At 41.8% G+C, this 17,176-nt stretch overlaps 1 protein-coding gene across 1 annotated transcript in view; it reads left to right on the plus strand.

Annotated features, from left to right (window-relative positions):
* ITGA8 (integrin subunit alpha 8) overlaps positions 1–17,176 on the plus strand; it is a 210,531-nt gene that overhangs the window by 36,745 nt on the left and 156,610 nt on the right. The window contains exon 4 of the mRNA XM_036263831.1: positions 750–873. Coding sequence (XP_036119724.1) covers positions 750–873 — 124 coding nt within the window. The remainder of the gene's footprint in view (positions 1–749; positions 874–17,176) is intronic.

Here is a 17,176-nt window from a genome sequence, read left to right on the forward strand (position 1 = left end):
CTCTTTCACATTTGATATCCTTTCAAATACCACGCTAGTTATAACCTAAGCTTCTGAAGAAGCAACCAGGATATTTTACACAGGGATCATATTTTCCTTACTACTGTTTAAATAAATTTTTGGTTTACCATGAATAAAAACCGGTAAGTGAAAAAGAGAGCCAGGAGCACTGTGGTAAGAGTTTAGTGTATACAAAAGAAAGCCATTGTTTAAAAAATCATAAGATACACCTCCAGTGATAAACTAGGGGGAATCCACAGAACAGAGGTTTACAAACTTCTCTGCATCTTTTGATTTGAGAGTAGTTTTCTTAAAGCAACAATTAGATGAAGAATGGAACTTGTTCTCATTTTAAGGCAACACACTGATTAATTCACTGTTTAAATGACCATTTGCTTTTATGTAGCTCCAGTATTTTAAAAAATAGGAGTTCTTTGCTTTAAGAAAATATTTATTTTTGCCATTTTACTTTTGTTTAATTTAAAATCCTCTGGGGGAAAAACCCCATTCCTTTCTATATGTTTTAATTTGTTCCAATTCTGTGGTGCATTAATGTTAACAAATTGGCTTTAGAAGTTTAATAAACTGTGACTACCGAGGTCCTCATTAGCGTGCTGGAGACCAAATAATTCAGCTAATAATTAACATAGTTTGTCACAAATTTAGGTATATTAATCAACAAGTCAAATCAAGTCATAGAACAAGGAACCTACATCAAAACAATACTTATTGTCTTTGATACTTCACAGGCTTGTGCGCCCCTATACCACTGGAGAACTCTTAAATCCACACCAGAAAAGGACCCAGTTGGCACTTGCTACGTAGCAATTCAGAATTTCAGTGCATATGCTGAGTACTCTCCTTGTCGGAACAGTAAGTTATTTTTATTCCTTGAAACAGACATTTAGCTCAAGAACCTATCTGTTGTACACAGTGCAGATAACGTCAGAACACTGCTGGGAAAAAAAATGAGATGGGTATAAAGATCACTGACACTCTGACAGGATGCCTTGCTGTGACTTGAGGGCCAAGACATGGAATTCTGCTGATCCTCTTCTGTGTTTCAGAAAATGTCTGGGTTTTAGATATTTTGCAGTGGAATTGATTTGTTTCTTACCTCAGGCCTTAAACTCTCACTTGTTCAGAATTCACACGGCAATCTAAGGAATGCTGACTACCCACTTGTTAATCACAAGAATGGTGTGTGTTAGTGTAAAATAATAATAATAACAATGATAATAAAATAATAATAATATAAATGGAGCTGCTTTAAAATGGAGGCGGAGCCCTGGCTGGTTTGGCTCAGCAGTTGGAGCGTTGGCCTGTGGACCAGAGAGACCCGGGTTCTATTCCCGCTAGGGGCATGTACCAAAAAATAAAATAAATAAAATAAAATAAAATGGAGGTGGAGCTGCCCTCCCAGAGGAACTGCCTTACATGGCTTATGCCTCAGACCTTTGGAATGTTATAACAGGACAAAATACCCTTTGGACTGGGCCTAAAGCAACATTGTGTCCCTAAGAACTGTTTGCAAAGATAACAAGAAAGCAAATATGACTACCTGACGGCCACTGGACTGAAAATTAAAAACATTGTTTAGAATGATCGTCACTCTGTTAGCTTTTCTGCATCAATAGAAATTGATGTAATTGTTCTCCTTCCCTTTCTCATAAATATTCCTTTGCCTTTGTTTCCTGATCAGAATGCTATTTGGGGTTTTGCCTGAATCAGTAATTCCCAAATAGCTTTTGGTTTTTATCTTAAATGAATGCTTGTTGCCTCTTACTGTGACAGGCCTTGTGTTTTTAGGTTAGCAGTCGTGTGTGGGCCTGGGGACATACTGCATGTGCAAAGTCTGTGCAGCCTGTGCTTTCAGTGGCTGTTGCTTTCGGGTTATCAGCACGATACGATTTTCTCCTTTAGGGATTTAATCCCCATTTTTCAAAAAGACTCTCTACATGTAGAGTCCTCCTCTCATTTGGCAGTTCTAGGAATCTTCCAGGGAAGCATCCTTTAAAGCGAGTCTGTGAGTGACCTTTGGGGCACTGCTGTTTAATCACCTCATCTTGGTGGCATACCCAAGGACCTTGGGACATTTTTAGTGAACAACTGATACACTCAGAGTCCTTGTGCACTCTTCCATTTTTCTGTGTATCATGTAGGTCATTGGAATTTATCAGGAAGCAACCAGTGGATTTTTACTCTTTTTCTTTATAATTTACAAGACAGCATTGTGGAAAACGGCATTAGAAAGCTCATTCTAGTGGATAATTTCAGGGCATTGATTTTTTGAAACTCAATCCCAAATTAGATTCCCAAACTATAAGTCATATTTCCCGATTTCAGTTACTATTTTTAAAATTTGAGATTACTTTAGATGAGATAATGAGCAAGTATCAGAAATAAATCAATGAAGATAAAGGATGGATCAGTGACGATAGACAGTTAATAAAGAGACTGCTGAGAGACTTCCGGTCAAGATGGCGGCGTAGGTAAACGCGGTATCGCGTCCTCCCACAACCACATCAAAGTTACAACTAAACGACAGAACAACCATCATTCAAAGCCACCTGAAATCAAGCTGAATGGAAGTCCTACAACTATGGAATTAAAGCAGCAGCCACATCCAGACTGGTAGGAGGGGCGGAGGTGGACGAGCTGGTCCCACACCCACGTGTGGCGGATAAAAATCAGGAGGACACCTCGGCTGGGAAGGTCCTCCCTGAGGACTGAGGGGTCCCCATCCCACACCAGGTGCCCTGCTCAGGGTTCCAGTGCCAGGAAGAGAAGTCCCCATAACTTCTGGCTGGAAAAACCAGCGGGAACTGAGGTTCAGGGAGGCTGATGCAGCTGGAGCCACAGGCAGCTCCCTAAAGGGCCCGCGCCGGACTTATCGGACTCTCTCCCTCTAAGCTTGGAGGGGAGGCAGCTCGAGGGGCCCCAGAAACATACAGGGAAAAACTGAGCTCTTTGGCATTGGAGTGAGGGCTGGAGAGGGGGCTTTCTCAGGGACAAACTTGCTGTCAGGGGCCTTTGTTCCTTTGGTGAGCCCTTCCCTGGGGCGGCAGACAGCCGCCATATCTGGGACTCCAGCAACCTGGCTCACACTGGCGGCCCCGCCCTGCTGACTCCCTGAGGCCCCGCCCCACCCAACTTTCAGGCCCACCCAAGCTGTTGCCAGTTGCTTCACCATAGGATTGGCCTGTCTTGGATCCTGCTTCAGGTTTTCCTAAATTCTTTCAAACGAGCAGCATCTGGTCTCAGATAGCCCCATACCTCTTGTTAAGTAATACACAGAAACAAACACAGAGAGGCAGCCAAAATGAGGAGACAAAGAAATAGGTCCCAAATGAAAGAACAGAACAAACCCCAATAAAAGAACTAAGCGAAATGGAGATAAGCAACCTCACAGATGCTGAGTTCAAAATACTGCTTATAAGGATGCTCAATGAACTAGTGAGGGCCTCAAGAGCATAAAAAAGGACCAGTCAGAAATGATGGATGCACAGTCAGAAATGAAGGAGGAATTAACTGAAATGAAGAATAATTTACACAGATTCAATAGTAGAGTACATAACTACAAGAAGCAAACCATTGATTTGGAATATAAGGAAGCAAAAAACGCCCAATCAGAACAGCAAAAAGAGAAAAAAATCCAAAAAAATGAGGATAGTGTAAGGAGCCTCTGGGACAACTTCAAGCATGCCAACATTCGCATCTTGGGGGTGCCAGAAAGAGAAAAGAGAGAACAAGAAGTTCAAAACCTGTTTGAAACAATAATGGCAGAAAACTTTCCTAACTTGGTGAAGGCAACAGACATACAAGTCCAGGAAGCACAGAGAGTCGCAAACAAGATGAACCCCAAGAGGCCCACACCAAGACACATCATCATCAAAATGCAAAAGGTTCAAAACAAAGAGAAAATATTAAAAGCAGCAAGAGAGCCCTGGCCAGTTTGGCTCAGCGGTTAGAGTGTCCACCTGCGGTCCAGAGACACCCGGGTTCAGTTCCCTCTAAGGGCATGTACCTCGGATGCAGTTTGTCCCCGGCCCTGGTTGGTCGTGCGGTGGCAGCCACTCGATGTGTCCCTTTCGCATCGATGTTTCTCTCTCTCTGTCTCTTCCTCTCTCTCCCTCCCACTCTATCTGTACAAAAAATGGAAAAATGTCCTCGGGTGAGGATAAAAAAATAAATAAATAAATAAATAAATAAATAAATAAATAAATAAATAAAAGCAGCAAGAGAAAAGCAGTTAGTTACCTACAAGGGTGCTCCTATAAGACTGTCAGCTGATTTCTCAAAAGCAACTTTGCAGGCCAGAAGGGAGTGGCAAAAAATATTCAGAGTGATGAAAAGCAAGAACCTACAACCAAAATTACTCTATCCTGCAAAGCTGTCATTTAGAATCGATGGCCATATAAAGAGTTTCCCAGACAAGAAAAGTTAAAGAAGTTCATCACCACCAAACCATTATTATATGAAATGATGAAGGGTCTTTTTTTTTTTTTTTTTTTTTTATCCTCACCCGAGGATATTTTTCCATTTTTTGTTCAGGTAGAGTGGGAGGGAGAGAGAGGAACAGAGAGAGAGAGAAACATCGACGTGAAGGGACACATCGAGTGGCTGCCACCCGCACAACCGATCAGGGCCGGGGACAAACTGCAGCCGAGGTACGTGCCCTTAGCGGGAACCGAACCCGGGTCTCTCAGGACCGCAGGCCGACGCTCTAACCACTGAGCCAAACCGACCAGGGCATGAAGGGTCTTTTTGAAGAAAAAGATAAAATATATGAACAAACAAAATGGCAATGAATACATATCTATCAACAATGGAATCTACAGACAAAATGAACAGGCAGAAGAGAAACATTCTCATAGATACAGAGAAAATTTTGTTGGTTGCCAGAGAGGAGGGGGGTTGGGGGAATGGGTGAAAAAGGTGAAGGGATTAAGAAGTACAAATTCATTGCTAGACTGAAAGGGGTTGGGGGGGGGGTGGGAAGAAATAAACCAAAGAACTTACATGCATAGCCAATGGACACAGACAATAGTGTGGGAAAAGGTGGGAGGGGGGCAGGAGTGGGGAGGAGGGGGTCAATGGGGGAAAAATGAGGAACATCTGTAATACATTCAACAATAAAGATTTTAAAAAAAGAGACTGCTGAGATTTAGAGAGCTAAAAGATTGGGAATGGAACAGCTAACTTGGATGGTTTTTGGTGAGGATTTTGGTGAGAATTTTGGCATGAAGAAGATTATGACTTCTTGTTTTAAAATACTAAAGTAAATTAGCCACTTAATTTTATCTGTAACATAATTGTGCATTTATTAATATTTGTAGAAGCCTTCAGAATTATTGAAAATAAAATCATACATCATGTTTTATTTATTTATTTATTTATTTATTTATTTATTTATTTATTTATTTTTAATCCTCACCTGAGGATATTATTGCATTTATCTTCAGATAGAGCAGGAGGGAGAGAGGTAGGAAGAGAGAGAGAGAAACATTGATGTGAGAGAGACAAATCAAGTAATTGCCACCCACACGACCCCACCTGGGGCTGGGGACAAACTGCAATGGAGGTATGTGCCCTTAGCAGGAACCAAACCTGGGACTCTCTGGTCCGCGGGCTGACGCTTTAACCACTGAGCCAAACCGGCCAGGGCCATACATCATGACAAATCTCAAGTGAGTGAATGTCAGTGAAATTAGGATTTTACTTTAAATGGGTTTAAAGAGGGGTTTCTTGTAGATAATGAGAGTTAAGTATGTAATCATTCAATAAATGTTTATTGAGCCCATTGTGTAGGGTATAAAGCAGAAAATAAGAGAAAACAAACCTCTGTTTAAGAAACTTACATTTATTGGGGGTGGGGGGGCAGGTACAGACAAAAACAAAACAAAACATGAAAATAAATAAGATCAGATTCCACAATAAATTCTGGGTATTTATCTGAAGGAAATGAATTCACTATTTCACTATCTTGAAAAGACATCTGCACCCTCATGTTCACTACAGCATTATTTACATTATCTAAGACATGGAAATAGCCTACATATTCATCAACAGATGAATGGATAAAGAAGATGTATATATACACAATGGAATATTATTCAGCCATAAAAAAGAAAACCCTGCCATTTGGAATAATGTGGATGACCATGAAGCCATTATGTTAAGTGAAATAAGTCAGATAGAGAAAGACAAATACCGTATGGTCTCAATTTACATGCAGAATCTTAAAAAGTGAAAACCCAACTCACAGATTCAGAGAACAGAATGGTGGTTTCCCATGAGTGCGGTGAGGGAGGGAACTAAATGGGTAAAGGTGGTGAAAAGGTACAAACTTCCAGTTACAAGATAATTCCTAGGGACGTGATGTACACCATGGTGACTATAGTTAATAGCACTCTATTGAATATTTGAAAGTTGCTAAGAGAATAGATCTTAAAGCTCTCATCACAAGAAAAAAAGAAAAATTTGCACAATGTGTGGTGATGGCTATTAACTAATTGTGGTGATCATTTCTCAATATATATGTACAATATATCAAATTATGTTGTACACCTTGGACTAGTACAATATTATATGTCAAGTATATCTCAATAAAAGTATTTTAAAGAATACACAGTTTTCTAATATAATGTCAGGTGGTGAAGAGTGCTACAAAGAAAATATAATGAGTCAGGAGAGAAGGGAGTACACGGCCTGGGTGGAGAGAGGAGCTTTTAACAGGTTGATGAAAAGGGCTTCTCTTATCAAAGGGCTGTTGCAATAGGGAGGTGGGGAGCTTTCCAGGCATGGGCTATAGCTGAGGTGTATTTTGTGTCATGTTCCACTGAAGGTGCTGTGCTCCTGCATTTAGTAAGAGGTTGTTGTTGTTGTTATGCTAAAGAGAAAAGTCAGGTAGAAAGATAAATCAAATCCCTAATCTACTGAGAAAATTAATGATAGAGATAAGATTCAATACTAAACTTCTCTAATCAGTTTTGATACCTATCCATATCATATCATAGTTCTCACAATTTGCTAAAGACACTGTCGATTTGCTAAAGACACTGTCGATTTGCTAAAGATACTGTCGATTTGCTAGAGATACTCTCGATACTGTTGGCAACAGCAGGACCAGTACCAGGTGTTAGACCGTGGACCTGGGTTCAGCAACCTTGGTACTTGAGTTCTGGCTAGGAAAGAATTCAGAAGCAAGACTCAAACTATAAGAAAAAGTTTATTTAGAAAATCACAGAGGTGGAAGAAGAGAGTGGTAGAAGAAATGGCTCAGGAAACAGTTACAGAGGCAAAAGAAAGGCCCTTAGAGCTTGAGATTGGGGGAGGAGAGAGGTAAAGGGAGGGGAAAGGCGCAGGCATGCTCCCAGAAGGGAGGGCGCCCCAGGTCCTCATCCTAAGGGTTTTAAGAGTGGAGATTTTAGGGGAGGTCCCAGGGGAAGATCTCAGTAGAATATGCGGCAGCTTTCCAGGTGTGTCCTTTCAGGATCAGGGTCTGCACTGATTGATTGGTCAGCACCAGGGTAGGGGGTTATTATCCAATACAGCTGGTCCTGAGGTCAGCCATGCAGTTGTTTGGTTTTGCTGCTTTTCTAGGCCTGGAGATGAATTACAACTGTCGCCTAGATTTTATCACTAGGGAGGAAAGCTCAGGGGGTGTAAATGCATCCAGTGATATCAAAGGGTGGGGAGGTCCCAGCCACATAACCGGCTATATTCTAGGGGAGGAAAGTTACCCTGGGGGCGAGGTCCCACCCTACAATGTCCATTGCCAGACTCCTGGGGCTTTCTGCTGCACTGACCTTCTGTACCTGCCTCAGCGTCCTTGCACTGCTCACGTCTGTCTAACTGCCGACACAGTACTTCCCGGTAGCAATAAACTGTTATCGCTAAAATGCGGAGCCCATCCTTCACCTGCATCTGGCCTTGATGATATGTTCTAACTAATGTGTAGGATAAATAAAACCAGTCACTGCTTTTTGTTCTGCCTTTTTAAAAAATCCTCACCTGAGGATATGTTTATTGATTTTAGAGAGAGGAAGAGAGAGAAAGAAAGAGAGAGAGAAACATCGATGTGAGAAACATTGATTGGTTGCCTATTGTATGAACCTCAACCAGACTGAACCCCCAATCCAGGCACATGCCCTGACCGGGAATCGAACCTGCAACCTCTTGGTGTATGGGATGACATTCCAACCAACTGAGCCATGCTGGCCAGGGATTGTTCTGCCTTTTTATCTGACTGCCTGTATGATGGGAGAGCTCAGATTAAAATACAGCACATGGCATCTAGACTTGTGGGGTAAGAGTTGCAGTGAGTTTGAACCATTATCTAAAAATATACATTACAGTAGGCTTGCATCTTGAGTTACGTGGACCCATTATGATGCCAACTTCTGTACTGTTTATTTTCCTAAATAGAAGAATAACTTGACAAAGTTAAAAGTGGAGTTTATGTTGAGTTGCAGAATAGCTAAATAAATTGCCAGGAATTCTTTCAACTCTAGTGCACATCCATAGTTTTCACATCCTCGTGGTCTCTTTCTAACCATGAGTATTCCTTCCTCCAGTCCACCTAAGGAGCAGACTTCCTGTCCTCCTCAGGAGTTCACAGTTTATTAACACAAAGCCAGCTTGTTCATGAGCATATGGTCAGTCTCACAGAACAGGAACATCAGCAATATTATTTTCAAATCAGAACTTAAAGAATGCTCTCATGTTCATTCCACACCACAAACCCCCTCCACCGATACTGTGAGCAATGTGGGCACTAATGAGCTCATTCATATTAATGGCATGCTGATAGCTCCCACTTTGGTCATTCATAAATCAGGTGGGGATGGTTTACACACCCCCTTCATTCTACTTTGAAAGCCAACAAAGAGTAGTGAACAGTCAGCATGATTCCCTCAATTCCCAAGTTCACTGGCACATGATTGAAATTTTACAGATGATCTGAAGTTCCAGGAAGAAAGATTTCTTCAGCTCTCATGAACTGTAATTCCAAGAAAGAAACTTAATTTGTCAAAGAAAGAACCCCACATTCTGTTATAATCAACACAAACATTTGAAGTTGTTTTTTTTCTTAACGAATTTTATAAAAAATTACTATTGTCTCTTAATTTTTTTCAATTTTTGATTTGAAGCATGGTCGTCATATATTTTCTCTTTTGAATAATTTACACTGTTAAAAATAAAAACGTCAGAATTTATTTTCAAAAGTATTTTTAGAAAGGTTTGTACATTTGCTCTGGCCGGTTTGGCTCAGCGGTTAGAGCATTGGCCCATGGACCAGAGTCACGGATTTGATTCCAGCCAAGGGCACATACCTCGGTTGTGGTTCATCTCCGGCCCTGGTCGGTGTTGTGCTAAAGGCAACCAGTCAATGTGTCTCTCTCACATCGATGTTTCTCGCTCTCTCTCTCTCTTCCTCCCTCCCTCCCTACCACTCTGTCTGAAGATAAATGGAAAAATATCCTCAGGTAAGGATTAAAAAAAAGAGAAAGGTTCGTGCATTTAAAAAATAATATTTCAAATATAGTCAAGATTGTGTATATGTTTACATAATTATATATCATGTATTCGTATATATTTCTGCATACATACAAATATTTATACACATGAACTTCTAATGGTACATAGATATTTGAGATTATAGAGATGAGTTTTCAGGGAGCTTTATAGCATTTACTACTATAAAGCACAAAATATAGTTATAAAGAACAAATTTTGTGACCCTGACTGGTGTGGCTCAGTTGGGTGGAGCATTGTCCCATACACCAAAAGGTTGCAGGTTTTATCCCCAGTTGGGGCGCGTTTGGGAAGGCAACCAATCAATGTTTCTCACATCAATGTCTCTCTCTCTCTTTCTCCTTTCCCCTCTTTCTAAAAAGCAAAAGTCAATGAGCATGTCCTTGGGTGAGGCTTAAAAAAAAGAAGAAAAAAAAAACTAACACTTTTTGTTAAAGTACATTGTAAGGTGTCATATACAAAAATGTGTTAAGAGAGTAGGGTCAAGATGGTGGTGTAGGTAAATGTGATACTCACATCCTCCCATAGTGACATCAAAATTACAGCTAAACTACAGAACAACTACCATGCAGAACTGCCTGAAATCTAGCTGATTGGAAGTCATACAACTAGGGATTTAAAGAAGAAGCCACATCAGGACTGGTAGGAGGGGCGGAGATGCAGGCTGGTCCCACACCCACATAGGGTGGATAAAAACGGAAGGGATATCTCCACTGCGGTGGTTCCCTGCTGAAGAGCAAGCAGTCCCAGCCCCACACCAGGCATCCAGCCCAGGGTTTCAGTGCCAGGAAGAGAATTCCCATAACATCTAGTTGTGAAAACCAGTGAGAATTGTGGCTGAATGAGACAGAGGGTCTCTGCAGTCCCAGGCAGTTCCTCTTAATGGGCCTGCATGTGAACCTACTCAGACTCACTCCCTCTGAGCTCTAGTGCTGAGGCAGCAGCTTACAGGCACCAGGGACATATGAAGAGGAACTGAAATGTCTGGCCTCAGAGTGAGGGCTGAAGAGGCAACTTTCTCCCAATCAGAAGTGCTGGCTGAGGCCATTGTTCCTTTTCTGAGCTCTTCTCCCATTATCTCCATATCTGAGTGTCCATCAACCTGGCTATTAGTGTTTGTCTCACCCTGGTGATTCCCTGAGGCCCCACCCCACCCAACTTTTAGGCCCACCCAAGCTGTTTCCAGTAGCTTTTCCATGAATGGCCTGTCTTGGCTCATGCTTCAAATTTTCCTAAAACCTTTTAAACAAGCAGCATCTGGCCTTAGCATGCCCAATACTTCTCACTAAGTAGCCCCAGGCCTGGCACTAGTATCAGCTGGCCTTGGTTCACAGCGTGGCCTCTCCCAGGCACCTCCAAGCCTAGCACAAGCAGCAGCCATCTGCAGATAGCTTTGTAGCTCATGCTAGGTAGCTCAAGGTGGAACATAGGCAGTGGCTGACCTTGGCCTGTACTTCCCAGGAGGCCCCAGAGCTAGTGCACCCAGTGGACAGCTTCAGACCACATCAAAGTACCACCCAACCACTTCTACAAGCAACACAATCAAGAGGTGGACTCAGTGGGTACCAGAGCCTGGATGAAGTAAGTTCTGCCTGTGAGGTGGGCCCCTGCACAGCTGATCCTTTATAGTGATTGCAGCCAGTCCTTACAGCCAATCAGCCTGGGGATAAATCCCTCCCACTGATGTGCCAACAGCAATCAAGGCTGAGCTACAACTGGAGGAAGGGGTACATAGCCCACACAGGGGAGGCACACCAGGAGTTCCCACCTTGGGTGAATGGGGAGGCTGTGCCACTGGATCCTACAGGACACCTACTACATTAAGCTACTCTACCAGGCCCAGGAGATGTAGCAGCTCTACCTGATACATAGAAACAAATACAGGGAAGATGCTAAACTGAGGAGACAAAGAAACATGTCCCAAATGAAAGAATAGAATAAAACTCCAGTGAAAGAACTAAATAGAATGGAAACAATCTACTAGGTGCAGAGTTCAAAACACTGATTATAAGGATGTTCAGTGAACTTAGGGAAAGAGTAGATGAACTTAGTAAGAACTTTAACAGCGTGTAAATGGACATGGAAACCATAAAAAAGAACTAGTCAGAAATGAGGGCTATACTAACTGAAATGAAGAATAATTTATGGGGAATCAACAGTAGAGTAGATGAAGTGGGAATCAAATAAGTAATTTGGCATATAAGAAAGCAAAATACACCAAATCGGGAAGAAAAAAAGATAAAAGAATCCAGCAAAATGAGGATAATATAAGGAGCCTCTGGGACAACTTCAAGTGTACCAACTTTTGCTTCTTGGGAGTGCCAAAGGGAGAAGAGAGAGAGCAGGAAAGTGAAAACCTGTTTCAATAAATAATGACAGAAAACTTTCCTAAACCGGTGAAAGAAATAGGCATATAAGTCCAAAAAGTACTGAGTCCCTAACAAGATGAAGCCAAAGAGGCCCACACCAAGACACATCATAATTAAGATGCAAAGGTTAAAGACAAAGAGAGAATCTTAAAAGCAGTAAGAAAAGCAGTTAGTTACCTACAAGGGAGTGCCCATAGGACTGTCGGCTGATTTCTCAATGGAAACACTGCAGGCCAGAGGGATTGACAAGAAATATTCAAAGTGATCAAAAGGAAGAACCTACAACCAAGATTACTCTACCCAGCAAAGCTATCATCTAGAAACAAAGGATATATAAAGAGCTTCCTAGATAAGAAAAAGCTAAAGGAGTTCATCACTACCAAACCAGGATTACATGAAATGTCAACAGGTCTTCGTTAAGAAGAAGAAGAAAAGATAAAAATATGAACAATACAATGGCAATAAATACATACCTATCAACAATTGAATCTAAAAAACAAAATAAATGAACAAGTAGAACAGCAACAGACTCATAGATATAGAAAACATTTTGATGGTTGCCAGATGGGAGGGGAGCTGGGATGGGTAACAGAGGTGAAAGGATTAAGAAGTACAGATTTGTTGTTACAGAATAGTCATGGGGATGCAAAGTACAGCATAGGGAATATAGTCAATAATATTCTAAAACTTATGTATCATGTCAGATGGGTATGAGATTTATTGAGATGATCACTTAGTAAGTTATGTAATGTCTAATCATTGGGGTGTACACCTGAAACTAATAAAATATTGTCAACTGTAATTGAAATATAAAAACTAACTTAAAAAAAAAGGAAATGTAAACATTTGTTAAGAGGGTAATCTCATGTTAACTGTTTTGATCACACAAAAAAAGCAATAAGCCCTGGGTGGTTTGGCTCACTGGTTAGAGTGTGGCCCAGCGGTCCAGAGATACCTGGGTTTGGTTCCCGCTAAGGGCATGTACCTCAGTTTGTCACTGGCCCTGGATGGGTTGTGCGGGTGGCAACCACTCGATGTGTCCCTTTCACGTCGATGTTTCTCTTTCTCCCTCCCTCCCACTCTATCTGAACAAAAAATGGAAACATGTCCTCGGGTGAGGAAGAGACACAAACCTTTTGGAGGTGACAGATAGGTTTCTTTCCTTGATTGTGGTCGTGGTATGACAGGTGTATGCATATGTACAAACTCACCAAACTCTACACATTAAAATGGACAGTTTTTTAAAAATTTATCATGTATACCTTAATAAAGCTTGAAAAGCTTAGCTTTAAAAAATACACAAAGCAGGACTTCTGGTCAAGATGGCGGCATAGGAAAACGCGGTATCGCGTCCTCCCACAACCACATCAAAGTTACAACTAAACTACAGAACAACCATCATTCAAAGCTGCCTGAAAACAAGCTGAATGGAAGTCCTACAACTACGGAATTAAAGCAGCAGCCACATCCAGACTGGTAGGAGGGGCGGCGGCAGCGGCGCGAAGGGCGGGTCCCACACCCAAGTGTTATGGATAAAAATCAGGAGGATACCTGGGCTAGGAAGGTCCTCCCTGAGGACTGAGGGGTCCCCATCCCACACCAGATGCCCCGCTCAGGGTTCCAGTGCCAGGAAGAGAAGTCCCCATAACTTCTGGCTGGTAAAACCAGCAGGAACTGAGGCTCAGGGAAGCTGAAGCGGCTGGAGCCCCAGGCAGCTCCCTAAAGGGCCGGCGCACGGACTTATCGGACTCTCTCCCTCTAAGCTCGGAGGGGAGGCAGCTCGAGGGGCACCAGAGACATACAGGGAAGAACTGAGCTGTTTGGCACTGGAGCGAGGGCTGGAGAGGGGGCTTTCTCGGGGACAAACGTGCTGTAAGAGGCCTTTGTTCCTTTGGTGAGCCCTTCCCTGGGCGGCAGACAGTCGCCATATCTGGGACTCCAGCAACCTGGCTCACACTGGTAGCCCCGCCCTGCTGACTCCCTGAGGCCCCGCCCCGCCCCACCTAACTTTCAAGCCCACCCAAGCTGTTGCCACTTGCTTAACCATAGGATTGGCCTGTCTTGGATCTTGCTTAAGGTTTTTCCTAAATTCTTTCAAATGAGCAGCATCTGGTCTCAGCGAGCCCCATACCTCTCATTAAGTAATACACAGAAACAAACACAGGGAGGCAGCCAAAATGAGGAGACAAAGAAATAGGTCCCAAATGAAAGAACAGAACAAAACCCCAATAAAAGAACTAAGCGAAATGGAGATAAGCAACCTCACAGATGCTGAGTTCAAAATACTGCTTATAAGGATGCTCAATGAACTTAGTGAGAACCTCAGTGAACTTAGTGAGGGCCTCAAGAGCATAAAAAAGGACCTGTTAGAAATCATGGATACACAGTTAGAATTGAAGGAGGCATTAACTGAAATAAAGAATAATTTACACAGCTTCAATAATAGAGTACGTAAATCCAAGGAGCAAACCATCGATTTGGAATATAAGGAAGCAAAAAATGCCCAATCAGAACAGCAAAAAGAAAAAGAAATCCAAAAAAGTGAGGATAGTGTAAGGAGCCTCTGGGACAACTTCAAGCGTGCCAACATTCACATCTTGGGGGTGCCAGAAGGAGAAGAGCGAGAACAAGAAATCGAAAACCTGTTTGAAACAATAATGGCAGAAAACTTTCCTAACTTGGTGAAGGAAACAGACATACAAGTCCAGGAAGCACAGAGAGTCCCAAACAAGATGAACCCCAAGAGGCACACACCAAGACACATCATCATCAAAATGCAAAAGGTTCAAGACAAAGAGAGAATATTAAAAGCAGCAAGAGAAAGGCAGCTAGTTACCTACAAGGGAGTTCCCATTAGGCTGTCAGCTGATTTCTCAAAAGAAACTTTGCAGGCCAGAAGGGAGTGGCAAGAAATATTCAGAGTGATGAAAAGAAAGAACCTACCACCAAGATTACTCTATCCTGCAAAGCTGTCATTTAGAATCGATGGCCATATAAAAACTTTCCCAGACAAGAAACAGTTAAAGGAGTTCATCACCACCAAACCATTGTATGAAATGATGAAGGGTCTTTTTGAAGAAAAAGATAAAATATATGAACAAACAAAATGGCAATGAATACATATCTATCAACAATGGAATCTACAAACAAAATGAACAGGTAGAACAGAAACATTCTCATAGATACAGAGAACATTTTGTTGGTTGCCAGCTGGGAGGGGGGTTGGGAGAATGGGTGAAAAAGGTGAAGGGATTAAGAAGTAAAAATTCATTGCTAGACTGACAATCCTCAAAGGGAAAGGGGTTGGGGGGAGGGGTGGTGGTGGGAAGAAATAAACCAAAGAACTTATATGCATAACCAATGGACACAGACAATAGTGTGGGAAAAGGTGGGAGGGGGGCGGGAGTGGGGAGGATAGGATCAATGGGGGAAAAATATGGAACATCTGTAATACATTTTACATTCAACAATAAAGATTTTTAAAAAAATTAAAAATTGAACTTCCATTTGACCCAGTGATCCCACTGCTGGGAATATACCCTAAGAAGCCTGAAACACCAATCAGGAAGAATATATGTACCCCCTTGTTCATAGCAGCACTATTTACAATAGCTAAGATCTGAAAACAGCCCAAATGTCCACCAGTAGACAAATGGATAAAAAAGCAGTGGTACATATACATAATGGAGTACTATGCAGCTATAAGAAAGAAACATCTCTTATCCTTTGAGACAACACGGAGGAACCTGGAAAGTATTATCCTAAGCAAAACAAGCCAAACAGAGAAAGACAAGTATCATATGATCTCACTTATTTGTGGAATATAATGAACATAACAGTCTGAGGAATGGGGTAGTCTCAGAGACATGGAAGTGGGGTACAGACTGACAATCGTCAGAAGAGGGAGTGGTGGGGGAGAGATAAACCACAGAACTTACATGCATGTGTGCATGAACAATGGACATGGACAACAAAGCTGTGACAGGGCGGGGAGGGAGGGGGAGGGGGGAATCAGTGGGGGAAAAAGGAGAAACATCTGTAACAAAAATAAATAAATAAATTAATAAAAAAACATACACAAAGCATTAATTGACATTTGAGTTAAAAACAGATCTTATCATCCAAAAAATAACACCCCATAGTGTATGAGGTAGAAAAGTATATTAAAATATAAAAGGAGCATCTGGAAAGAATGAATGATGACAATGCTAAAATTAGCTAAATAATAACCAAAAAAGAAAAGAAAAAAAAACCCAGAAAACATTCTAGGAAAAGCTGGAAAGACCGGACCCATTTCAAGAAGCTTCTGGAACATGCATGTGCTCAGCCTATAGATTTTTTGCTGTGATGATGTGCATTTCCTTTCCTGCTCTCTTATTTTAGTTTCCACTCAGGGATATCTTTGATAAGAGAGAAGTAATTATTTACATATTCCTAACCAACCAAATAATGATTGAGATCGCCCCTACTCACTGCATTTCAGCACTTTAGAAATTGTAGGGAAGCCCTGGCCAGTTTGGCTCAGCAGTTAGAGCGGCGGCCTGTGGACCAGAGGGACCCGGGTTCGGTTCCCGCTAAGGGCACCTACCTCCATTGCAGTTTGTCCCCGGCCCTGGTTGGGTCATGTGGGTGGCAGCCACTCGATGTGTCCCTTTCACGCTGATGTTTCTCTCTCTCTCTCTCTCCCTCCACTCTATCTGAACAAAAAAATGGAAAAATGTCCTCAGGTGAGGATTAAAAAAAAAAGAAATTGTAGGGAACTCTTTTAAAGTACAAGTGACAAGCAGTAAATTCCTGATCTGAATGTCCTAGAGACTTTTTATAACAATATCTAGGGAATCCACATGTTGGTGAGCCTATAGGTTCTATTGGACATTCAGTTAGTGAATTGTTTTGGATAGAAAACAAAATAAGACATTATTAGAGAGTTTTCTTTTTGTCGACACTAGCATTGCACTGTTCCTGTGAGATTCATTGTAAGCAGAAATGCAATTTCCAAATTGACTCTACTACTGACAATGGAATATTTTAAAGTTAATTTCCCATTAGAGATGATCAAAATTGAAATCCTTTGGTGATCCCAGCAGCAAGCATCCACCCAGGTGACCACATTTAGCTCTCCCTTTCTCAGTAGGACATTGCTTTTAGGAATGATATCTGGCTTCACTAGGAATGCGCGGGCAACACAGACACACATCACTGCCATTTGGAAAACAGTTGAGAGATAGAGATTTTATTTCTTCAAACAAACATGAGTTGTGAAACCC

Source organism: Molossus molossus, unplaced genomic scaffold (genome assembly GCF_014108415.1).
Source record: "Molossus molossus isolate mMolMol1 unplaced genomic scaffold, mMolMol1.p scaffold_m16_p_1, whole genome shotgun sequence".
Taxonomy (NCBI): Eukaryota; Metazoa; Chordata; class Mammalia; order Chiroptera; family Molossidae; genus Molossus; species Molossus molossus.